The sequence below is a fragment of the Bubalus kerabau genome, chromosome 11, assembly GCF_029407905.1.
Source record: "Bubalus kerabau isolate K-KA32 ecotype Philippines breed swamp buffalo chromosome 11, PCC_UOA_SB_1v2, whole genome shotgun sequence".
Lineage (NCBI taxonomy): Eukaryota > Metazoa > Chordata > Mammalia > Artiodactyla > Bovidae > Bubalus > Bubalus kerabau.
The window spans coordinates 40709046-40735336 of NC_073634.1; the positions used below are offsets into that span (position 1 = coordinate 40709046).

A 26291-nucleotide genomic window follows, 5' to 3' on the forward strand; every position below is an offset into this window, starting at 1 on the left:
AAAATAGATAATCAATAAGAACCCTAGCATAGGGAATTATACTCAATATTCTATAATAACCTATATGGGAAAAGAATCTGAAAAAGAATATATAGTATAAGTGAATCACTTTGCTATATACCTGAAACTAACACAATGATGTAAATCAACTATACTTCAATAGAAAATAAAAATTAAAACATTTTTAAAGGAAAAAATAGGAAATTTTTCTAAAAGATTCAATATACAAAATGACCATATTAAAAAAAAAGAAAGCAAAGGTATAAATATTTCAAGGACAAATCTAAACATCATCATAATAAAAGAAGCATGATTTATTTCTAAGACCTTCACACTCCAGATTTATTTATAAGTTATACCAGAATCAGTTTGCCAACCAATATACATAAAATGTTATACAGGCTCCCTCAACTGGTTAAGATGCAGAACTACCAAAAAACATGCTGCATTAAGTTGACTGTATCATCCTCTTCAGAAATTTCTGTAACCCCAGCTTGAGATCGAAGAACAGACATGATGTCATTAGATAATTGGTCAAAGCCATTCTGTAAACATATATTTGCTACTTCTTGCCACTTTTCTAGGGAGCAAAACGGATCATTTATCAGGAGATGTTCAACTGCATCTGAGGAAATAAAATCCAATATTATAGTACGGCATTCATCTGATAATTCATACTTAACAATTCTTCAAAACTAAAGAGATATCATTTCAACTCCATTCCTGTTAGATCCAATTCCTTTAAGTGTCATGTGGAGTTCCCAGTTGAGCTCATAGTAAGTACTCAAGTGTTAGTTCTTTCTCCTCCTTTTTCATTAACCTTTCTATGCCTCAATTCAATCCTCCACCATTTCTCACATTCCCTATTCTTCCACTCGTCTCCTTCTTGGTAAGGTCAGCAGATGCTGAAGGTTGAGATGTAGGGAACTCAGAAAGTGAAGACTGTGGGACCAGCTTCATTCACAGTCTCTCTAAGGTACCACTAGGAACTAGCTAACAAATCTGATGGCCAACTTTTTATGATCCTTCACTTTCATAAATGCCCTAACAGTGCTAACCTAAGGATTTAAAAAAATCTCTGGCAAAACCTCCATCCAGCCTCTAGACAGAGACCTTTTAATGATGAGGCCTCTATAACAAATGTTTTTCTAAAGGAAATAAAAGAAGGATTTAGTTTATTAAGGAAAACTAATGATATTATTTATTTAAAAAAGAAATTATTTTCATAATTACTTTTTAAAATCAATTACAGTCATCCTGTTTGGGACTATTTATGGAACTCATTCATTTATTACCTTCATTACTTATGATACTTAATGAATTGAGGATCTCTATTTAGCATATTGTAATCACTGTTATTTTATTCCTACCATGATTACTATTTTTCTATCAAACAAAATATTTTAGTTGATATCTGTAATGATAATTTCTAAATTATCTTCCCAAATATGTTTTAATGTAATTTATTCTTCATTCTTTGGCCCCATGTAATAATTGAAAATCAAGGTATCTGCTCAAATTTCTATATTAAATTAGAGAAAGGAAAGAAAAAAATTGAGATCTAATTATTCTTGATTGCACAGCAGAGTGAGGTTCAAGGTAAATGCCATTTTACTTTGGCCATTTAGTTTGGGACCAAGAAACAAAGTTTGTCTAAATAACATTTAAAGTATATATAAAAATTATTAAATATATGCATGTTAAAATATATAAAGTTTTTAGAGTAGTCATAGCAGTTATAATTATTATGATGTTCTCCTCAAGCTACTTCATAAAGAATCTCTCTTCATTCCTCTCAACAAATATACACTATTGCCAACAGAGTATTATTGACATGGTAATCTTTATAAATTCCTAACATGCCAAGAAAGAACTCTGAGGAAGACAGAGTTAACTCAAACATAATAATCTTGAACCTTTCCTTAAACAACACACTACTATTTCTTCTACAACAAAATTTTACTTCACTTACCTTTCCCACCTTTACTTATTTCTTGAAGTAGCTTAATCCCAACTTTTTTCATGTCTACAGAGAACAGGTGAAGTACAGCAAGACCAAAAGATAAATACGGTGGTTTCCCATTCCATTCTTTAGTAAGACACTGAATCAATTCAATGTTGGGACATGACTTTATTAGCTGCATCAGGTCATCTAAAAGCAAAAATGAAAAACTGTATTTCAACATCCTAATATGATGCTGCTGCTGCTGCTGGTGCTAAGTCACTTCAGTCGTGTCCGATTCTGTGCGACCCCATAGACGGAAGCTCACCAGGCTCCCCCATCCCTGGGATTCTCCAGGCAAGAACATTGGAGTGGGTTGCCATTTCCTTCTCCAATGCATGAAAGTGAAAAGTGAAAGTAAAGTCGCTCAGTCATGTCCCCATGGACTCTTCGTGACCCCATGGACTGCAGCCCACCTGGCTCCTCTGTCCACGGGATTTTCCAGCTAAGAGTACTGGAGTGGGGTGCCATTGCTTTCTCCGCTTAATATGATGAGGGACTAGCTAATGTTTATCTTTGTCAATCATCTCTTCGTTTTCCAATCCTTCCAAAGCTCTCAATGAATTCAACACTACTATCTCCAATCCAAAAAAAAAAAAAAAAATCCTACTCAGTATAGAAAAAACAAAGGAAAACTACCTAAACAAAGAGTACAAGCAAAAATTTATCCAAAAATTGTCATGAAAAGAAATGTGGTATTAAAAAAAAGACCAGGTTGACAATCAAGAAACCTGAATTTTAATCATAGCTTGATCAGCCACTTAATCTTTTGGATCTCAGTTTTATTCTATAAATCATTGGTGGGAAGGGGGCAGAGGAGCAGGACGAAAAGAATTTTTCCTTCTAAAACAGATGCACTATGAGTCAGATTTTCCTTTTGGAACAAAAGACTTTTTTTTAGAAGTACTGCTTTTGTTTTCTTTGATTTGTAAATGTAAATGGAAAGCTGACAGTCTAAATCTGAGACCATTTTCTTCTCAAACCAGAAAGTATTAACAAACTGAGTATGTCCCCTTATGGCAGAAAGTGAAAAAGAACTAGAGAGACTCTAGACAAAGATGAAAGAGGAGAGTGGAAAAAGCTGGCTTAAAACTCAACATTCAAAAAACTAAGATCATGGCATCCGGTTCCATCACTTTTTGGCAAATAGATGGGAAACAATGGAAACAGTGACAGACTATTTTCTGGGGCTCCAAAATTACTGCAGATGGTGACTGCAGCCATGAAATTAAAATACGCTGCTCCTTGGAAGAAAAGTTACGACAAACCTAGACAACATATTAAAAAGCAGAGACACTACTTTGCTGACAAAGGTCCATATAGTCATAGCTATAGTTTTTCCAGTAGTCATGTATGGATGTGAGAGTTGGACCATAAAGAAGGGTTAGGGTTAGGCGAAAAATTGATGCTTTTGAATTGTGGTATTGGAGAAGACTCTTAAGAGTTCCTTGGACTGCAAGAAGATCAAACCAGTCAATCCTGGACTGATGCTGAAGGCAAAGTTCCAATACTTTGGCCACCTGATGCAAAGAGCTGACTCATTAGACAAGACCCTGATGCTGGGGAAGATTGAAGGCAGGAGGAGAAGGGGACGACAGAGGATGAGATGGTTGGATAGCATCACCAATTGAATGGACATGAGTTTGAGCAAGCTCTAGGAGCTGGTAATGGACAGGGAAGCCTGGCGTGCTGCAGTTATGAGGTCACAAAGAGTCAGACATGACTGAGTGACTGAACAACAGCAACAAATGTCTCCTAAGGCCAAGGATGATACTTTGGAAAGCTGTGGCTATTTGTCACTAAAATGTAAAATAAGCAAAGTAATCTCTCAAACATTGTTTCTACCTTCTAAGCTTAATTTTCCTCAGGTTATTATTATCTTATGATGCTGTGCTAAATAAATTCTGAGGATAAGTATCAAGGTTCTATTTATAAAGAAGTATTATTATTTCTTAAATTAGTACAATATACAGTTGTCCCTTGGTGTCCATGGGGTATTGGTTGCAGGACCCCTTGCAGATACCAAAAGCTGAGGATACTCAAGTCTCATATAAAAAGTCTCTTACACAAAATGGCATAGTATTTGCATATAACCTACACACATCCTTCCATATACTTTAAATCATCTCTGGGTTACCTAACACAATGTAAATACTACGTAAATAGTTGTAAATACAATGTAAATGTTATGTAAATAATTGCTGGTGCACAGCAAACACAAGTTCTGCTTTGTGGAACTTTCTAGAATTTTTTTCCCCTCAAATATTTTCAATCTAAAGTTCTTTGAATCCACAGATGTGAAACCCATGAATATGGACAGCTGATTGTGAATTTAATTATTTTCTAGTGTAATGCATTACTAGAAGAACAGGATAATATGATAATGAGTCGATCGTATTTCTATGTACTCATGTTAGGCAAATTTTGCAAGCAAAAAAAGAAGCTTCACATTTCATTCAATAAAAATTCCAAGAGTACTTAAAACTTACATTCCATGTCTAAACCTTGACTAAAATAATTCTAAGGAAAAACAATAAAACAGAAACTGAATCTGTATAATTTAACTATTAAAACAATTATTCATTCAACAAATATTATGTCGTAACTATTCTTGCCAGATTCTGATCCGTTGCTGTGTGTATACAGGAGAATTACTTACCTCTCTGTGCCTTAGCCTCTCTGTGAACACATAGTTATCTTTCATTGATAAAATAGGGGTAATAACAAAACCTAGTTCATAGAGTTAACATAAGGCTTAAGTGAGACAGGGATGTAAAAAGGTGGACTAAGCTATTATTACACTAACTGTATCAGGCATGCTGTTACATAATGCATGAAAAAAACTAATAACTTTAAAAGCCAGATTCTAAGTAAAAGTTAATTTTTTCTTCAAAAATGATTAGATTCAACAACCATAAAAGATTGTTTACCTGGAAAAAATGTGACCTAAAAGTGCTATATTTTGTTCCATTTTGTGATTTCTTAGAACTGGAGTATATAGCTTGAAAAATCAGGATTGACACAAGCCTGGGGTATAGGGATTTGTCAGGACTGCCTGTACATTAAGGTTAATGCTGAACTGGACTATAGTAAGAGATCAGCTCATTCAACTGGGTCACTCTAAGGGCCTCAATTCTCTCAGATCACTGTTTAGCTGCAACCTAGGTGTTTTAAACTTTTAAAATCAACATTATTTCACTAATTCTAATGCTTATATTATAGTTCAGAAATTATATATATATTTTTTAATTCTTAAATAGCATGGTACAAATATCTAAAGTTTACTAAATGTCTATGTATTGAGGAAATACATAATGTATTTGAAAGTCTGGCATCAAAGTCAATCAGTTCCAGCTTATCTGTTTTCACTAAAAATTACTAAAGAAATCTACTTACCAGTATATATAAAACAAGTTTTACAATGTAAGTCCAAAATATTGCCTAATATTATGGGTGATCTTACAATTGAAGTCCAGAATCTGAACATATACAAATAATAGGCTTTTTCACTCACCAGAAGTAAAATCCTTGAATTGTTGTATGTATTCCATGGCCCCATGAATCTGACCCTGTTTACACAGGCAAAGAAGAGCCTTCTTGTGCAAGCCACATTCACTGTAGATAATCTGAGCTAAAGCCAGACATTTGGCCTTGTTATAAGTATCCTGCTCCCCATAATCAAAAATCACATCCCCAGCCTCCTCAGAAAATGTCAGCCTAGAGCAAGCAGATCAATAGGGCACACGTTAGTGAGTTCTTAATGAATGGATGAGAATGAAATATTTGAAAATTCAGCACAGTAGAACTGGATTTTCTATGGTCTGTAAGAATCCCATGTTAGGCAATTGATGAAATTAAACATAGTTAAGATTTACTCATAAGAACAAAAACAATCAGCATGTGTATTCCTTTGGGGGAAGTCATTTTGGTGAAACTGAGCTCAACTTTTTAAAAAATCTACAAACAAGGTTAAAACTCTCTTGAAAAGACTGGTGGGGTTTACATTTTCAAGGTAAACAAAAATTCTCTCTTAATTGAGGCTCTCAATGTTCTTAGCTGTTATATAGATTCCAAAACCCTGTAGAATGTAAGAACTTATTAAGTGTTGGTTAAAGACAGTGACAAAGTTTTTAGCTTGAAATTAGCATCACATCTTGCAAGCACTATAAAAAGTGAAACAGAAAGTATGACAGCAGTATTTTGTTTTTTATTGTTACAGATTTGTAAGAAACAATGCGGAGGGGCATAAACGAACTTAACTGTGTCTATTAGGGGAGACTAAAGAAGCAGCTCTTTTGAGATGGTTCGACTAAATAGATTTTACTTTCCATCAATTTTAGTGCACCATCTTCAGATACAATTGAAGGAAATCATATGTACTACACAGTAACTCCAGGCAAGAACACTGGAGTGGGCTGTCATTTCCTTCTCCAGGGGATCTTCCTGACGTAGGGATCGAACCTGGGTCTCCCGAGTTGCAGGCAGATTCTTAATCATCTAAGCCACCAGGGAAGATAGAAACTATAAGCATAAGCCAAAAAAGATTTGGATGGACAGGGAGGCCTGGCGCGCTGCGATTCATGGGGTCGCAAAGAGTCGGACATGACTGAGCAACTGAACTGAACTGAAAGAAACCACTTCTAATTACTGGCTATACTGAAATTGTGTTAAATTTAGTTAAATTTTTATTTAATAGCTGCAGAATATTATATAATATCAATTATGTAATATTAATCATAATATTAGTGCCTGCATATATGTAATGCTGCTGCTGCTGCTAAGTCGTTTCAGTCGTGTCCAACTCTGTGCGACCCCATAGAGGGTAGCCCACCAGGCTCCCCCGTCCCTGGGATTCTCCAGGCAAGAACACTGGAGTGCGTTGCCATTTCCTTCTCCAATGCATGAAAGTGAAAAGTGAAAGTGAAGTCGCTCAGTCGTGTCCGACTCTTCGCGACCCCATGAACTGCAGCCCACCAGGCTCCTCCGTCCATGGGATTCTCCAGACAAGAGTACTGGAGTGGGTTGCCATTGCCTTCTCTGGCATATATGTAATAAAACACCAATAATAATAAAATGAAATTCTGAAACCCTACAAAATGTCTCTTTATTGAAAATTAAGTAAAGCCCTCTGTGTTTGCTGGTGGGGACAGCAGAGAGGTGGGTCTAAAATCAAAAGGCAGGTTCTGAGTACAAATTAATTATGTAGTAAGCAATTCCCTGACTTCCACATTTCAATACCAAAATACGGGTTTTGGTAGCTACAGTCACAGCGTTTCCTGAGGTTGAACAAGTCATTATTTCTGTTGTTTTTAGTGACTACATTACTGAAGCAACATGAAAATACAAGTACTTTAGTATTTATTTCTCTTATTAATACTATTATTTCATTATTTTCAGTGGTCACCCTCACGATGCTGTCCCACCTGAGAGAAGGCCAGAGTTGAGAAAAAGACTGTTCTGTCTTCGCTTGTCACTTTCCAAAAGGATGATGAGATGCAAAGAGTATGATTAAAAAGAAAATTATCCAAAGGGAGAAGGAGGATCAAGCCCCAAAAGAATGGAATTGTCCCTGAAGGAAAAGGAGGGGAAGAAAATTATGGATGCTAGCCCTGGGGGTAAGAGAGGCACCCTGAACCAGGCTGGGAAATGAGCCTGGGAACCTCCCTCCCCTCTTCTCTCCCTAATTACCTCATCATGGCAACCCACTTCAGTATTCTTGCCTGAAAAATCCCATGGACAGAGGAGCCTGACAGGCTACAGTCCAGAGGGTTGCAAAGAGTCAGACATGACAGAGCAACGAACACAAAGCCCCTTCTTGGCTCTTCCAACCTCAACTTCCAACTCTAAAGGCTCTTTTTTTTTTTTTTTTTTTTAATTTTATTTTAAAACTTTACAATATTGTATTAGTTTTGCCAAACATCGAAATGAATCCACCACAGGTATACCCGTGCTCCCCATCCTGAACCCTCCTCCCTCCTCCCTCCCCATACCCTCCCTCTGGGTCGTCCCAGTGCACCAGCCCCAAGCATCCAGTATCGTGCATTGAACCTGGACTGGCGACTCATTTCATACATGATACTATACATGTTTCAATGCCATTCTCCCAAATCTCCCCACCCTCTCCCTCTCCTAGAGGGAGAGTCCATAAGACTGATCTATACATCAGTGTCTCTTGCTGTCTCGTACACAGGGTTATTGCTACCATCTTTCTGAAAGTGGACCCAAGACCAGACTAGCTCTGGGGAATACAAATGACTAATAAATAAAATATGTTAACTCCACATGTAAACTAAGGTATACTTGATTATAAGCCAGACTGTGGGCTTCCCTGATAACTTTGTTGGTCAAAGAATCCACCTGCAATGCAGGAGGCCCTGGTTTGATTCCTGGGTCACGAAGATCCCCTGGAGAAGGGAGAGGCTACCCACTCCAGTGCTGTAAATTTTTCAGAAGTCAAAATAAAGGTAATCACCAAATCTACGCATGATATTCATTTATTGTTATCTTATAGGACTGGGTTTGTAAAGTTAATATTCTAGAGTATTTTTCCTTTCTATGGGCAACGTCTGCAATTTGGAGATTTTAATATCAACAAAGCATCATTTCTTAAATTTAGGCTTTGTGGGTCAAGTGATTAGACTTTTCCTGGTAGGAATGACTAAGAGAGCCAAGTTTAGTCCATAACCCAGGTTGTTCTAGGGCTGGCTCTGTGCTGAGCTTCAGGAAAAGAACTGAAGCACTTTTAAAGGCAGCTATGTGGTAAGGGCCAGGTCATCAGAGTCAGAGATCAGGGGACAGAAGCTAAGAATAAAAAGTGTGATTTGCCTTGAGTATTCTTTTCTATCATCTCTGGATCCAAAAAAAAAAAAGAAACATTCTAATATATAAAAAACAGTATTCTATCTAAATAGAGATTAAGAAAAAATGTAGATTAAATAAAGATAAAATGCAGCTTATCTTCACACATTTTTACTGATGTGCAGCTTATCTTCACACATTTTTAATAATTAGTTCATTAAAAATCATTGGGAATCCTTCTTTCTATATGGCATGTTTCATAAGAATGGGCATCATTTATAATGGTTTATAAATAACCTAAACGCTTTTTCTATAAACTAGTATATTGAGTTCATACTCTTAAAAGGCTTTGCCTTACTTTTAATTTGTAGCATATTTTCAGTAGTAGTTCATCCAATCATTTTTTGGGAAAAAGGTAAGATTTTTGTTTCTATGATTTCCTAATGGAGACTTGAAATGTATGAATAGGTATAATCCATAGTTATCCACAGTCTTCTAATTTTAGTGCATAGTTTTACCACATAGTTCCATCAAAGCTTAAGAAAAAATGAAAATACTGCCAGAAGACTGAAATCTAACATTTTAAAATCAATTGTTGCCAATATGGTATGGAGTAAAGTTGTAATGATTTTTATAGTGTCTAAACTAAGGTCGATCACTCCTGGGTGTTCTTTGGAAGGAATGATACTAAAGCTGAAACTCCAGTACTTTGGCCACCTCATGCAAAGAGTTGACTCATTGGGAAAGACTCTGATGCTGGGAGGGATTGGGGGTAGGAGCAAAAGGGGACAACAGAGGATGAGATGGCTGGATGGCATCACTGACTCGATGGACATGAGTCTGAGTGAACTCCGGGAGTTGGTGATGGACAGGGAGGCCTGGCGTGCTGCAATTCATGGGGTCGCAAAGAGTTGGACACGACTGAGTGACTGAACTGAACTGAACTGAAACTAAGGTAATCTAAATAGAAGAAATCCCAAACACGGAAAATCCAAACAATGTTAATTAGCTTATAAGTGCTCTAGAGTTGAGTTGAGTGCTCTAGAGTTAAATCAAATTGTCCTATTTAGAATAAAGAAATTTATGCTCAATGGTCAAGTTGACTGGGACACAGAGGGCCCAGGTATTTGGTCAAATATTATTTGGGGTACGTCAGTGAGAATGTATTTAAAGAGAGTAACACTTTAAATGGCAGTCTGAGTAAAGCAGATTGCTCTCCTGAATGTGGGTGGCCCTCAACCATTCAGTTGAAGGTCTGAATTGTACAAAAAGGTTGACACCGACTCAGGTAAAAGGGAACTCTTCCTGCCTGACTACTTAGCTGGGAAACCAGTCTTCTCCTGCCTTTGGGTCTCAAGGCTGCCAGTTTTTAGACTGGAACTTAAACCACTGATGATCTTGAGTCTCCAGATTGCCAACTGCAGATGTGGGGACTTCTCAGCCTATACAATCATGAGTCCATTTCTTATTTTATTTTTTCTGTTTCTCTGGAGAACACTGGCTAACACACTCTCCAAGCAGGCTCCTGGGAGTGATAGTTGATCAGGGCCACTCTTTATTTCTCACATCTATTGACAATACAGCACCATATAATGATCATTAGTTTAAAGAGTACCCTTCATGCTGAAAGATGAAGAGATAAGTTGGCATCACTTCAGTTCAGTTCAGTTGCTCAGTCGTGTCTGACTCTTTGCGACCCCATGAATCACAGCATGCCAGGCTTCCCTGTCCATCACCATTGCCTGGAGGTTAATGAAACTCAAGTCCATTGAGTCAGTGATGCCATCCAACCCTATCATCCTCTGTCATCCCCTTCTCCTCTTGCCTTCAATCTTTCCCAGCATCAGGGTCTTTTCAAATGAGTCAGCTCTTCACATCAGGTGGCCAAAGTATTGGAGTTTCAGCTTCAACATCATTCCTTCCAATGAACATTCAGGACTGATTTCCTTTAGGATGGACTGGTTGGATCTCCTTGCAGTCCAAGGGACTCTCAAGAGTCTTCTTCAACACCACAGTTCAAAAGCATCAATTCTTTGACGCTCAGCTTTCTTTATAGTCCAACTCTCACATCCATACATGACTACTGGAAAAAACATAGCTTTGACTAGGCAGACCTTTGTTGGCAAAGTAATGTCTCTGCTTTTTAATATGCTATCTAGGTTGGTCATAACTTTCCTTCCAAGGAGTAAGTGTCTTTTAATTTCATGGCTGCAGTCACCATCTGCAGTGATTTTGGAGCCCAGAAAAATAAAGTCTGCCACTGTTTCCATTGTTTCTCCATCCATTTGCCATGAAGCAATGGGACCAGATGCCATGATCTTCGTTTTCTGAATGTTGAGCTTTAAGCCAACTTTTTCACTCTCCTCTTTCACTTTCATCAAGAAGCTCTTTAGTTCCTCTTCACTTTCTGCCTTAAGGGTGGTGTCATCTGCATATCTGAGGTTATTGATATTTCTTCCGGCAATCTTGATTCCAGCTTGTGCTTCATGCAGCCCAGCATTTCTCATGATGTACTTTGCATCATTAAGTTAAATAAGCAGGGTGACAATATACAGCCTTGACGTACTCCTCTTCCTATTTGGAACCAGTCTGTTGTTTCATGTCCAGTTCTAACTGTTGCTTCCTGACCTGCATACAGATTTCTCAAGAAGCAGGTCAGGTGGTCTGGTATTCCCATCTCTTTAAGAATTTTCCAAAATTTATTGCGATCCACACAGTCAAAGGCTTTGGCATAGTCAATAAAGCGGAAATAGATGTTTTTCTGGAACTCTCTTGCTTTTTCGATGATCCAACAGATGTTGGGAATTTGATCTCTGGTTCCTCTGCCTTTTCTAAATCCGGCTTGAACATCTGGAAGTTCATGGTTCACGTACTATTGAAGCCTGGCTTGGAGAATTTTGAGCATTAATTTGCTAGTGTGTGAGATGAGTGCAATTGTGTGGCAGTTTGAACATTCTTTGGCATTGCTTTTCTTTGGGATTGGAATGAAAACTGACCTTTTCCTGTCCTGTGGCCACTGTTGAATTTTCCAAATTTGCTGGCATATTGAGTGCAGCACTTTCACAGCATCATCTTTTAGGATTTGAAATAGCTCAACTAGGATTCCATCACCTCCACTAGCTTTGTTTGTAGTGATGCTTCCTAAGGCCCACTTGACTTCACATTCCAGGATGTCTGGCTCTAGGTAAGTGTGAGTGATCACACCACCATGATTATCTGGGTCGTGAAGATCTTTTTTGTACAGTTCTTCTATGTATTCTTGCCACCTCTTCTTAATATCTTATGCTTCTGTTAGGTCCATAACATTTCTGTCCTTTATTGAGCCCATCTTTGCATGAACTGTTCCCTTGGTATCTCCAATTTTCTTGAAGAGATCTCTAGTCTTTCCCATTCTATGTTTTCCTCTATTTCTTTGCACAGATCCCTGAGGAAGGCTTTCTAATCTCTCCTTGCTATTCTCTGGAACTCTGCATTCAAATGGGTATATCTTTCCTTTTCTCCTTTGCTTTTTGCTTCTCTTCTTTTCACAGCCATTTGTAAGGCCTCCTCAGACAGCCATTTTGCGTTTTTGCATTTCTTTTTCTTGGGGATAGTCTTGCTCCCTGTCTCCTGTACAATGTCACGAACCTCCGTCCATAGTTCATTAGGCACTCTGTCTATCAGATCTAGTCCCTTAAATCTATTTCTCACTTCCACTGTATAATCATTAGGAATTTGATTTAGGTCATACCTGAATGGTCTAGTGGTTTTTCCCTACTTTCTTCAATTTAACTCTGAATTTGGCATAAGGAATTCTTGATCTGAGACACAGTCAGCCTCTGGTCTTGTTTTTGCTTCCTGTATAGGGCTTCTCCATCTTTAGGTGCAAAGAATATAATCAATCTGATTTCGGTGCTGACCATCTGGTGATGTCCATGTGTAGAGTCTTCTCTTGTGTTGTTGGAAGAGGATGTTTGCTATGACCAGTGCATTCTCTTGGCAGAACTCTATTAGCCTTTTCCCTGCTTCATTCTGTACTCCAAGGCCAAATTTGCCTGTTATTCCAAGTTTTTCTTGACTTCCTTCTTTTGCAGTCCAGTCCCCTATAATGAAAAGGACATCTTTTTGGGTGTTAGTTCTAGAAGGTCTTGTAGGTTTTCATAGACTCATTCAACTTCAGTTTTGTTCAGCATTACTGGTTGGGGCATAGACTTGGAGTACCGTGATACTGAATGGTTTGCCTTGGAAATGAACAGAGATCATTCTGTCTTTTTTGAGATTGCATCCAAGTACTGCATTTCAGACTCTTCTGTTGACTATGATGGCTACTCCATTTCTTCTAAGGGATTCTTTCCCACAGTAGTAGATATAATGGTCATCTGAGTTAAATTCACCCATCAGTCCATTTAGTTTGCTGATTCCTAAAACGTCGACATTCACTCTTGCCATCTCCTGATTGACCACTTCTAACATTCCAGGTTCCTATGCAATATTGCTCTTTACAGCATCAGACCTTGCTTCCATCACCAGTCACATCCACAACTGGGTGTTGTTTTTGCTTTGGCTCCATCTCTTCCTTCTTTCTGGAGTCATTTCTCCACTGATCTCTAGTAGCATACTAGGCACCTACCAACCTGGGGAGTTCATCTTTCAGTGTCCTATCTTTTTGCCTTTTCATACTGTTCATGGGGTTCTCAAGGCAAGAATACTGAAGTGGTTTGCCATTCCCTTCTCCAGTGGACCACATTTTGGAGTCAGAACTCTCCACCATGACATGTCCATATTGGGTGGCCCTACATGGCATGGCTCATAGTTTCACTGAGTTAGACAAGGCTGTGGTCCATATGATTAGATTGGTTTTCAGTGATTGTTTTCATTCTGTCTGCCCTCTGATGGAGAAGGATAAGAGGCTTAGAAAGCTTCCTGATGGGATAGACTGACTGAGGGGGATACTGGGTCTTGTTCTGATGGGCAGGGCCATGCTCAGTAAATCTTTAATCCAATTTTCCTGATGGGTGGTGCTGTGTTCCCTCCTTGCTATTTACCTGGGGCATCACCCAGACACCATCTTAACCTTTCAGAAACAAAGTTTGGGTTTTTTTCCTTCTCCTTTCTGCTTATCTTAGGTAACCTCACCCTTGCATGAGCCCTTAGTTACAAGCTGTGGAAGTAGTATCAGTACCCATAAGACGGTAGGAATTGACATGGGGTCTGGGCCACTTATTCATGAAGCTTACTTGTGTGCTCTGGGCCTGATTGAGCACGATCTTGGTCATGCTTGATTTTGGATGGACTCTTCTGAGCCCATCTGAACTTATGACTTGGTGAGTCTGTCAGAATACAGATTCATGATGAGTATCTCTAGTTAAACAGTCTTTGATACTCCATGGATAAATACTCCATCTTTAGCACAACCCAATAGCTGTTTTTCAAATGTTATTCATTTGTTATACAAATGTTGTCTGTTACAAGTGAAAGATGATCTACTATTATATCTCTGGGTAGTCCCATGCCAAATGAAAACAGTTAGTGGGTAAATCAAGAACCATGGTTTCTAAACGAGAAAACAATTTGAAAAAGAACAGATTCATGTATATGTATAGCTGAATCACTTTGCTCTACACCTGAAACTAACACAACATTGTTAATCAGTTATACTCCAACATAAAATAATTAAAAAAAAAAAAAAAACCCATGGTTTGATAAAGGCATGGTAACCACAGTCATTCTACCAGACAAGCCATCAAGATCAAAAGAAATATACGTAAGAAGACTCTGAAATGGGTGATAGAGAAGAAAAATAATCAGTATCAATTAATATGGATGAATCTCAAAGTAATTATAAATGAAAGAAGCCAGACAAAGGAAAAAAAAGAATATACAATGTGTGAATATCCAATAATATATATATATATATATGTAAAATTTTAGGAAATGAAAATGAAACTAGGATAATATAAAGCAAATCGGTGGTTATCTAGAGATGGGGAGGAGGGTAGAATGAGGTGGTAGAAGGAAAGAAGAGGCATTACAAAGGGACATAAGGAAACATTTGAGAGTCGTGGATATATTTAGCATCTTGATTGTGCTGATTATTTCAAGGATGCATGCATATGACAAAACAGGGTTTCTCTGGTGGCTCAGCAGTAAAGAATCTGCCTGCAATGCAGGAGACTCAGGTTTGATCCCTACGTTGGGAAGATCCCCTAGAGAAGAAAATGGCAACTCACTCTAGTATTCTTGCCTGGGAAATCCCATGGACAGAGGAGCCTGGCAGGCTACAGTCCATGAGATCACAAAGTCAGACACGACTGAGCAACTATATGTCAATACTTGTCAAATTACACACCTTAAATATGTGCAGCCTACTGCATATCAATTATATCTCCATAATGCTGTTTTTAAACAACTCATCAAATTGTACACTTTAAATATATATAGGTTATTATATATAAACTATATCTCAATAAAGCTGTAAAAAAGCAAATTACAGTCCTAGGACTTAGTAACAAGGACTATAATTCATCCTGCTCACCCTCCTCTTATAAGTTTCCCCAAGAATTATGACCACAGAATCCTAGAGGAGCTGTGCCTGGATGGAGTGAACTTAATGTGAAAAGCAAAGAGATCTGTATTATGCAAATGGTTGACTAAGGCAGATGCTGTTTTGGTGTCCTGCCCAAATCCTCCTTACTGAGTCAGCATACCCTTCCCCAGCTGCTCTAGGTATTGGCTCTCAGTGGCTCACAGGTGCTTGCCTTCCATAAGGGATTACCCAGGGCTAGTGGGAGCCACCATGCCCAGAAAGTTATGTATTCCTACCCTATCCAGGCAGCCCACAGCCCTTGACTAACTGATGGAGAAGCACAGAAGCTTGGCCCTTTCCATCAAGTGGGAACAGCTCTGTGATGTGCTTTATGCTTCAGAGGTGTCCCTCTGTAAATAAAGTCAATACTTGCCTGAGGTCACATCCTTGCTTGGCTCTTTTCATTTCCCTATTCTGCTTTACTCAGTTCCTTACGGGTTTCTCTTGAGAAGCCATCCTTCATGAACACCCAAATTCCTGTCTGAGGCCTTGGTTCCAGGGAACCCAATCCAAGGCAACCCTGGTACAAGTCTGCCAATTTGTGCCAAGACAACTCCAAGAAGCCACCTCCTGCCTGTGCTTGCTGGTTTGTATGTTCTTTAAATGTTACCTTGGTTCACGTCCCTCCTGCTTTTAAGTTTTCTCCTGGGCTTATCCTTTACATGTATCCATAGCCTGTCTGAAATAAAGTTATCCCTTTGAGCAGCATGATACTGATCAACCCTTTTCTATCCTTATTGATCAACTTCCATGTACCAATAACTGGTCACAAATCATCTTGTCAATTGCCTTGAGGCAACTCCTGACCTCTGAGCTCGTTGTGACTAGGCCTTATTACTTCATCCGTGAATGCTCAGTAAATACTTTTGGATAAATTGCAATAGAGATCTGAAATAAATGCTCAAATAATGTACTGACAAGAAAACCATTAAAATTCTGAGAACTTTTTATGCTTGATAAATGCTTTATCAAGCAAATTTCAAAATCAAGTTAAAAGCATAACTTTGCTTACCTTTCTTGGGTGACCCAGTTGATGACTAAGTCTAAACGTTTTTCAGACAATCCACACTTGATTCCTTCCAGAGTTAGCACTGCATCAACAGGATGTCTAAAAGCATGACTTATGCTAAAGATAGCCTCAAAAAATAAGAGTAATGGGGAAGGTTTTCCTCTAATTTTTCCAACAGCTACAAAGAAAAGAAAAGGTTTTCAGTCAAATACTTTTAAGTAATAATTTACTTTTTCTTACTTCACATTCTTATTTTCATCTCATATCATTTTCTAAAAATTTTAATCTAAAGTTATATATTAACATTTGTAATTTTTAACTAATGCTTGTGGATTAAACTTTATATTTTGGATAATGGACAGGGAAGTTGGGTGTGCTGCAGTCCATGGGGTTGCAAAGAGTCGGATATGACTTAGCAACTGAACAACAACAATGACTAAATAGCATACGCTATGTGAAAACCAAGGCAGAGATTAGAGAGACTCAAGTCAAGGAATGCCAAAGTTTGCTGACTTAAAAGTTATGAGAGCAGCATGGAATGGAAATCTATTCAGAGCCTCCAGAAGGAGGTAAAAGATGGGAATTCCCTGGTGGTCCAGTGTTTAGGTCTTAGTGCTTTCACTGCTGTGGGCCCAGGTTCAATCCTTGGTCAGGGAACTAGGATCTCACTTAATGTCTTACTTAATATTTTGTGATTCTACGAAACCCTCAGTGAGTTATCACCAATCTAGTTTTGGTGAATTTCTTAGAGTAAGATCCACATACCTAGTAAATGAATAAAAGTTGGCTGTTTTTCAATTTCACTGGTAATTACACTATTTAAGCATTAATTGCAAGCACTGATTTTTACTGAAACTTGCAAGCCATAATTTGAGTAGACTAAGACAAAGGGAGAAGAGAAAGAAACTCAGGACTATACCAATATCACTTAAAAATTTTTATCACTTTTAACTTATACTAAGTTGAGAGCACATCCAAAGAAAGAGTTCCTGGTTACTTGCAAGATATCTCAAAATTTCTGAGTAAAAATTGAACATTTCAATGTTAAAAAAAAAAAATAGAACACTATAACCTATAAAACACTGCTAAATTTTTTTAAAACCCTAAAAGCAAAAATGGAGAGATAGACCACGTTTATGGGTTCACTGGGTCATAAAATTCAGTATTGTTCACTGTCTATTCTCCCCATGTTGAACTACAGATTCAATGCAATTCCTAGTAGATCTTTTTTTTTTCTAAGAAATTTACAAGCTGACTTCAAAAATTTAAACAGAAATATAAAAGACCTAAAATAGCCAAACCAAATTTGATAAAGAAGAGCAGAGTTTGAAGACTAATACAATCTAATTTCAAGACTTACTATAAGCTTACATTAATCAAGACAGTGTAGTACAAGCTTCAAGATAAACAGATCAATGAATAGAATAGACAATCAGTTTGTCACAAAGGTACAAAGGTACATGAGTGGAGAAAGTCTTTTTAAATCAATTATCCTGGAATAACTAAATAGCTATCAGCAAAAATAAACTTTGAAAAAAAAACTTTAACCCATACCTCACATCATATATAAAAATTAACCCAAACTGGATAACAGACTTAAATGTAAACCTAAAATTATAAAATCCTTAGGGGAAAAAATAGAAGAAAAATCTCTGCAGAGTAGACATAGATTTCTTAGGTACTACACTAAATTCTCAATCCATAAAAAAAAATTGTAAATTAGATTTCAACATAATGAATGACTTCTACTCTTAGAAAGACACTGTTAAGAAAATGAAAAGACAAGCCACAGATTGGTAGAAAATATCTGATAAAGCATTTCCATTCACAGAATAGAACACTACTCAGCAACGAAAAATAAATTATTGATAGATGCAATAACATGGATGAATTCCAAAATAATTATGCTCAGTGCAAGAAATCAGTCAAAAAAGCATACCTACTAAATTTCTTGTAGTGCATTTGGCTGTCTTATAGAATAGGGCAAAAGTGAAGAAAAACAATAGTGAACCACCATTCTAAAAAGGCTGTCAATAATTTCAAGACAATTTCTCCTGCCCAAGGGAACAGTAAATTAGTAGCCTCTATTTTCAGTTGAATCTGGAGAGTGCATGAATACTATTACATTAGCCATCTCCAAAGATAACTGCATACTTATGTAGTATGGCAGGAAAGGTCCCAAGTGTGGAGTGAGAAGAGCAAGATGAACATCTCTGGAAGCATTTGTGGAAGCTATATGCACCCCTCATACACACATACACACTGCACATACATACACTGTATTAGTTTCCTAGAGTTCCTGTAACAAGTCACCACATACTGGGTGCCTTTAAAAAAACAACAGAAATTAATTTTCTCACTGTTTCTGAAATAAACTTGAAAATATAAACAAAAGAATTTTACACTTATACTTTTTGGTTTTGTTTTTTTGTTTTTCAGGCTGCATTTTTTTGTTGCTCTATGATTTCAGATTATGGTTTGTGGTATACTGTGTAACAAGTAATTTTAAAATTGATCATTAGAACATCTTATTTCTAGGAATATTAGAAGTCTGTTGTAAAGAATTGAACCAAGAGTGGTTATTCCAGTTAGATAAGCAGTTTCTGTTTGGGGTTTAGTAGATAAAAAACAAAAGGATACCTACATTATAATTCATTTATATGAAATTCTAGAAAATGCAAACTAATCTTTGGTGATTGATAGCAGATAAGAGAAGCCATGTGAAGGAGACCAGTGGCAGGGAGGGGAGTAGTGGGAAAGAGGGATCAATTTAGTTCAGTCACTCAGTCATGTCCGACTCTTTGTGACCCCATGGACTGCAGAACACCAGGCTTCCCTGTCCTTCACCAACTCCTGGTGCTTGCTGAAACTCATGTCCATTGAGTCGGTGATGCCATCCAACCATCTCATCCTCTGTCGTCCCCTTCTCCTCCCACCTTCAATCTTTCCCAGCATCAGGGTTTTTTTCCAATGAGTCAGTTTTTGGCAACAGGTGGCCAAAGTATTGGAGTTTCAGCTTCAGCATCAGTCCTTCCAATGAATATTCAGGACTGATTTCCTTTAGGATAGACTGGTTGGATATCCTTGCAGTCCAAGGGACTCTCAAGAGTCTTCTCCAACACTACAGTTCATTTCTTTGATGCTTAGCTTTCTGTATGGTCCAACTCTCACATTCACACATGACCACTGGAAAAACCAAAGCTTTGACTAGATGGACCTTTGTTGGCAAAGTAATGTCTCTGCTTTTTAATATGCTGTCTAGGTTGGTCATAGCTTTTCTTCCAAGGAGCAAGCGTCTTGTAATTTCATGGCTGCAGTCACCATCTGCAGTGATTTTGGAACCCCCCAAAATAAAGTTTCTCACTGTTTCCATTGTTTCCCCATCTATTTGCCATGAAGTGATGGTACCGGATGCCATGATCTTAATTTTTTGAATGTTGAGTATTAAGCCAGATTTTTCACTCTCCTCTTTCATCAAGAGGCTCTTTAGTTCTTCTTCACTTTCTGCCATAAGGGTGGTGTCATCTGCATATCTGAGGTTATTGATATTTCTCCTGGCAATCTTGTTTCCAGCTTGTGCTTCATCCAGCCCGGAATTTCCCACGATGTACTCTGCATATAAGTTAAATAAGCATAGTGACAATATACTGCCTTGACCTACCCCTTTCTCAATTTGGAACCAGTCTGTTGTTCCATGTCCAGTTCTAACTGTTGCTTCTTGACCTACATACAGATTTCTTAGGAGGCAGGTCAGGTGGTCTGGTATTCCCATCTCCTTCAGAATTTTCCAGTTTGTTGTGATCCACAAAGTCAAAGGTTTTGGCGTAGTTAATAGAGCAGAAGTAGGGGTTTTTCTTGAACTCTCTTGCTTTTTCGATGATCCAACGGATGTTGGGAATTTGATCTCTGGTTCCTCTGCCTTTTCTAAAACCAGTTTGAACATCTGGAAGTTCACGGTTCAAGTACTGTTGAAACCTGGCTTGGAGAATTTTGATCATTAATTTGCTAGCGTGTGAGATGAGTGCAATTGTGTGGCAGTTTGAACATTCTTTGGCATTGCCTTTCTTAGAGACTGGAATGAAAATTGACCTTTTCCAGTTCTGTGGCCAAATGCTGAGTTTTCCAAATTTGCTGGCATATTGAGTGCGGCACTTTCACAGCATCATCTTTCAGGATTTGAAATAGCTCAATTAGGATTCCATCACCTCCACTAGCTTTGTTCGTAGTGATGCTTTCTAAGGCCCACTTGACTTCACATTTCAGGATGTCTGGCTCTAGGTGAGTGATCACACCATCGTGGTTATCTGGGTCATGAAGATCTCTTTTGTATAGTTCTTCTGTGTATTCTTGCCACCTCTTCTTAATATCTTATGCTTCTGTTAGGTACATAACATTTCTGTCCTTTATTGTGCCCTTCTTTGCATGAAATATTCTCTTGGTATCTCTAATTTTCTTGAAAAGATCTATAGTCTTTCCCATTCTATTGTTTTCCTGTATTTCTTTGTACTGATCACTGAGAAAAGTTTTCTTATCTCTCCTTGCTATTCTTTGGAACTCTGCATTCAAATAGATATATCTTTCCTTTTCTCCTTTGCCTTTAGCTTCTCTTCTTTTCTCAGCTATTTGTGAGGCCTCAGACAACCATTTTGCCTTTGTGCACTTCTTTTTCTTGGGGATGGTCTTGATCACTGTCTCCTGTACAATGTTATAAACCTCCATCCATAGCTCTTTAGGCACTCTATCATATCTAATCCCTTGAATCTATTTGTCACTTCCACTGTATAATCGTTAAGGGATTTGATTTAGAGAGGGATCACTGAGGACAAAGAGAGAACTTTTGGAGGATACATATGTCAAAACCTAACAAACTCTATACTTTAACAATGTACAGTTTATTGTATGTATGTTGACTCGCTACAACAAAGCTGCTTTTAAAGGAAGTGGAGCAAACCTGACAAAATATTCACATTTTTAGCTTGGTAGTGAATTGTTATTGTTCAGTCGCTAAGCTGTTTCTGATTCTTTGTGACCCCATGAACTGCAGCATGCCAGGCTTCCCTGTCCTTCACTATTCCCCAGAGTTTGCTCAAACTCATGTCCATTGAGTCGGTGATGCCATCCAACCATCTCATCCTCTGTTGCCCCCTTCTCCTCTTGCCCTCAATCTTTGCTGTTATTCATACTTTTCTGTACACTTGAAATATTTCATAACTTAATTGGGAAAGCCTAATCAAACTCCTTAATCTTACAGGTAAGGAAACTGAGTAAATGATAGATATAGGACTGGAGCCTGCATCTTATTTTCCAGTTCAATATTCATCCCATTCTATCAGGGGGGAAAAAAGTATAATTAGCATATACATGTAAGATTCAGAGAGAAAGGCTTACCCTTAAATTTGTTCACTGTCCCAATGTTTTGAAGAATTCTTCTAGGACCATTCACTGCAAAATAAACTGCCTTTTCATATTCCCCAAGTGAGATTAATTCATTGAACCTACAGTCATTGCATTTCATTATATAACAGTATACAAAAAAAGTAAAGAAAACGGATTAGAAATGTCTAATACATATTAAACATAGTAGTATAGTAATACAAAAAACACCTCTAATAAACTATAATTAGATCCATTCACTCTCTAAAATATTCTTTCACTCCCTTCCCTAATATTATTTTTTGTAGCTTCAGAAGAAGATTCTCACCTGCTAGGTGACTTGAACCTGTTATGTACGTTATTCTTCAGTACTTAGAATAATCCATAGGAAATGGAAAGAACTTCACTGAATTTATAGTGAGCTCAGATTTTTTTTTTTCTCTTATATAATCTCCAGAAGAAAAGGGGAACCAGGGAAAGAAGGGCAATCTGCTTAGAGGCTCAATGTAGGGTAAATATTAATTGAACTCAAATGCTGCCAAAGCTGAAAATCAAGAGGAGTCCTTGGTATTCAGAAGCATAAGTTGTTCCACCAGTAACCAGACTCCCAACTGAATGTGAGACTAAATGAAAGAAGAAAAGATAATAGTTCAGATAACTTAAGCTTCTACTCCTCTTCCTAGGGCAAAATGTCTCCAGCTCAACCCTTACCTCACTATTAATAAAACTATGCCAAAGTGGATTTAAAGAGTGTTGCAAATGAATGTGGAACCTCAGAGGAGGAAAAACACTGAAATAATATTAAGTAAAATACATTGTTTAACATAGAAGACTAGGAATATTACATATGTTCATTACAGATTGGCCTCATAGCCTGTGAATCAACCTCTTAAAGAATAAAGAATAAATAAATAATTAATAAATAAATAAAGAATAAAGTCTTATAGGGGACGTTCAAGAGGGAGGGGACAAACATATTTATGGCTGATTCACGCTGTTTTATGGCAGAAACCAACCCAACATTGTAAAGCAATTATCCTCCAATTTAAAAATTAAAAAAAAAGAATAAAGTCAGATCTCTTTAAGCCTTTACTATACACTATATTGGAGAAGGCAATGGCACCCGACTCCAGTACTCTTGCCTGAAAATCCCATGGAGGGAGGAGCCTGGTAGGCTGCAGTCCATGGAGTCACTAAGAGTTGGACACGACTGAGCGACTTCACTTTCACTCTTCACTTTCATGCATTGGAGAAGGAAATGGCAACCCACTCCAGTATTCTTGCCTGGAGAATCCCAGGGACAGAGGAGCCTAGTGGGCTGTCGTCTATGGGGTCGCACAGAGTCGGACACGGTGGAAGCAACTTAGCAGCAGCAGCATACACTATATAATAATTTAATACATATTAGAGAGAAATATGCCTTCCTAATATGTCATAGGATACAAATGAGGAAAGAAGGACTAAATTGGCTTGGATAATCTGATTCAGGAAGATGTTCCTGGGCTTCCCTGGTGGTCCAGTGGTTAAGAATCCACCTGCCAACGTAGGGGACATGAGTTCGATCCCTGATCTTGGAGGATCAAACATGTCGAGGGCCACCTAGGCCAACATACCACAACTGCTGAAGTGCCAGTGCTCAAAGCCCAAGTGCCCTAGAGCCTCTGCTGCACAACAAGAGACGCCATGGGAATGAGAAGCCCGTGCATCACAACGAAGAGTAACCCCAGCTCTCTGCAACTAGAGAAAGCCCACACACAGCAACAAACACCTAACTAACACAGGCAAAAATAAACAAACAAATAAAAGAAGACATTCTCAAAAACATTTTGTAAGATCAGGTCAATGGTTAGGGAATACAAGAAAAATATAAGTAAAACTTAACACTACAGTCCAGCTATATCTTCCATAAAATCTCTGAGACCATCAATCTGGTATTTATTTTCATAAAGAATCTATAGTCTAAAAATTCTAGTTTATTTTCTAATTTGTCTACTAGAGTAGCTATTAAAAAATACAAAAGCTAGAGACTACAGCTCAAAAAGATGCTAATATTTCAAAAAGATGCTAAAAACGCTAAATATTGAGTAAGCATTTAAGCAAATATTAAATAAATGCTGTAATAGCTTAAGGAAGATCAAAGCTTTTAAAATATTTGCCTTTCAATGAAGTACAGCAAAATTTCAGCTTCCTTTGCCTTGCTTGGGTCTTCTTCAAGTAGTTCTTCAGCAATGCCTTGTTTATCTGTAAATATTAACAGCATCGTCAGATGATATTTAAGGTTATCAATCAATAAAAACAACAAACACAAATGTTTAATACCAACAATCTAATGCTATAGTTCTAATAGTACCAGCCTCTTCCTAAACTGAATGGCCTCCCCATCTCTTGCTTCCTTATTTTCAGGTATTCTCTCCCTGGCTAATCAAGTTTACTCTTTACAGATTATCTGCCAACTGCTGAAGGAAGAAGCCCATAGGGTAACAAAGCCCTAACAAAAGTAAGTACATTTTTACATTTTTACAACTCAGCCTAGGAAAATCCCCATTCTTTAGTTTTCAAGGGGAAACAAAATGTTTTCCATTACTTATGATACTTAAAAAATACAGATCATCTACCGTGTAAATCTTTACTTTTCTGAATGTTCTCCACGATGTCTTGAAATGATCTGCGCATATCAGATTTTACCCACAAAGTAAGCGCTTGTGAAACAACCTGCAGTTTTTGATGACTATAAAGATAAAAAAACGTTAATGACATACTGAACCTAAAATCAAATAGTGGAATATTAAAATCAACACAAATAAAAGCTTCAAACTTTTAAAACATAGATGCAACTTTCATACCTAAACTGTAATTCATTGTTCAGATTTTCAGTTGAATCTCGCCGTTCTAATACCACAGTCATTTCCTCATCTAAATCTGCCTTCCTCTGAATAGGTACATATTTTTTGGACATAAGTTCTTCAATTTCTGCATATTTACCTTCAAGATGTTTCAAGTATTTAGTGAGAGCATCTAAATTGACAGATTCTTGGAGAGTCATGCCTAAGGGAAAGGGAAAAAATCAAACAAGACAAGCAGTGTGTGGGATGCTTGTGCTCAAAGAGCACGTCTTAGTATTAATAAAATAGGTCAGATGGTTGACTATGTTAAGAAATAATTAAGAGACGGCAGTATGAACTTGTAGATTACTAAACATTAGCATACATTTCTAAATGGCTGGAAGTTTTAAACAAATCATTACTGAAGACTTAATGAAGGGACTTCGCTGGTGGTCCAATGGTTAAGAATCTTCCAGGTAATGTAGGGGACACAGGTTTGATCCCTGGTCGGGGAAGATCCCACATGCTAAGGAAACAATTGGAATGTCTCACAAATATTTTAAACAAAATTCTGTACCTGGAATAGGTTTTAAAGGATCTTTGCAGAAAGTACAATATTGTTCTTCTTTTGTGTCATACTTTGCCCTGACTTGTTTCATTTCATTTATCTGCAATTGAATCTTTGAGGAATTATTTTCAATAAGTCCCATCCTGAAAATCAGAAAGGCTTTTTTAATATGTTTCTTTCAACTAATTATTTAATCATATCACTCAAAGTAAAACAGGTAAAATTATTACTGTAATTTGGCTAATTATCATTTTGTACCATGAATGTGGGTGAAAGTTTACAAAACAATGGCTAAGAAGTTAACTAACCTCATAAGTGAGAAACTATTCTCTTACAAAGCATCAATAAAATCTTATACTGCATATGATTTGTAACCTTACTGGAAATTTGTAAATGTTAAATAGAATAATCTGGCCACAAAGTACTAAGTCCATTCCCTTTAGTTGAAAATTACATTTGCAAGTTAAAAATCATTTTTGTTAAGTAATCCTATTAGCTTCCTGTGGCTGCTACAACAAAATACCACAAACTTGGCAGGTTAAAACAACAGAAATCTGTTCTTTCATAGTTCTGGAGCCCAGAAGTCCAATATTATTCAGTTCAGTTCAGTCGCTCAGTTTTGTGTCCGACTCTTTGCGACCCCATGAATCACAGCACGCCAGGCCTCCCTGTCCATCACCAACTCCCGGAGTTCACTCAAACTCATGTCCATTGAGTCGGTGATGCCATCCAGCCATCTTATCCTCTGTCGTCCCCTTCTCCTCCTGCCCCCAATCCCTCCCAGCATCAGGGTCTTTTCCAATGAGTCAACTCTTCGCATGAGGTGGCCAAAGTAGTGGAGTTTTAGCTTCAGCAACAGTCCTTCCAATGAACACCCAGGACTGATCTCCTTTAGGATGGACTGGCTGGATCTCCTTGCAGTCCAAGGGACTCTCAAGAGTCTTCTCCAACACCACAGTTCAAAAGCAGCAATTCTTCAACGCTCAGCTTTCTTCACAGTCCAACTCTCACATCCATCCATGACCACTGGAAAAACCATAGCCTTGACTAGACGGACGTTTGTTGGCAAAGTCGCTGCTTTTCAACATGCTATCTAGGTTGGTCATAACTTTCCTTCCAAGGAGTAAGCGTCTTTTAATTTCATGGCTGCAGTC

The 26291-nt window shown here is 37.7% G+C and overlaps 1 protein-coding gene across 5 annotated transcripts in view; it reads right to left on the minus strand.

Annotated features, from left to right (window-relative positions):
- Positions 1–296: 296 nt before the first annotated feature.
- Positions 297–26291, minus strand: part of CLHC1 (clathrin heavy chain linker domain containing 1) — a 34290-nt gene continuing 8295 nt past the window's right edge. For all 5 annotated transcript variants that reach the window (XM_055540127.1, XM_055540126.1, XM_055540128.1 and 2 more), the window contains 9 exons: positions 25147–25280; positions 24591–24792; positions 24363–24475; positions 23904–23988; positions 21763–21869; positions 16378–16552; positions 5517–5719; positions 1973–2152; positions 297–625 (listed from right to left, as the gene is read on the minus strand). In XM_055540127.1, coding sequence (XP_055396102.1) covers positions 429–625; positions 1973–2152; positions 5517–5719; positions 16378–16552; positions 21763–21869; positions 23904–23988; positions 24363–24475; positions 24591–24792; positions 25147–25280 — 1396 coding nt within the window. In that variant the 3' untranslated portion in view covers positions 297–428. The remainder of the gene's footprint in view (positions 626–1972; positions 2153–5516; positions 5720–16377; positions 16553–21762; positions 21870–23903; positions 23989–24362; positions 24476–24590; positions 24793–25146; positions 25281–26291) is intronic.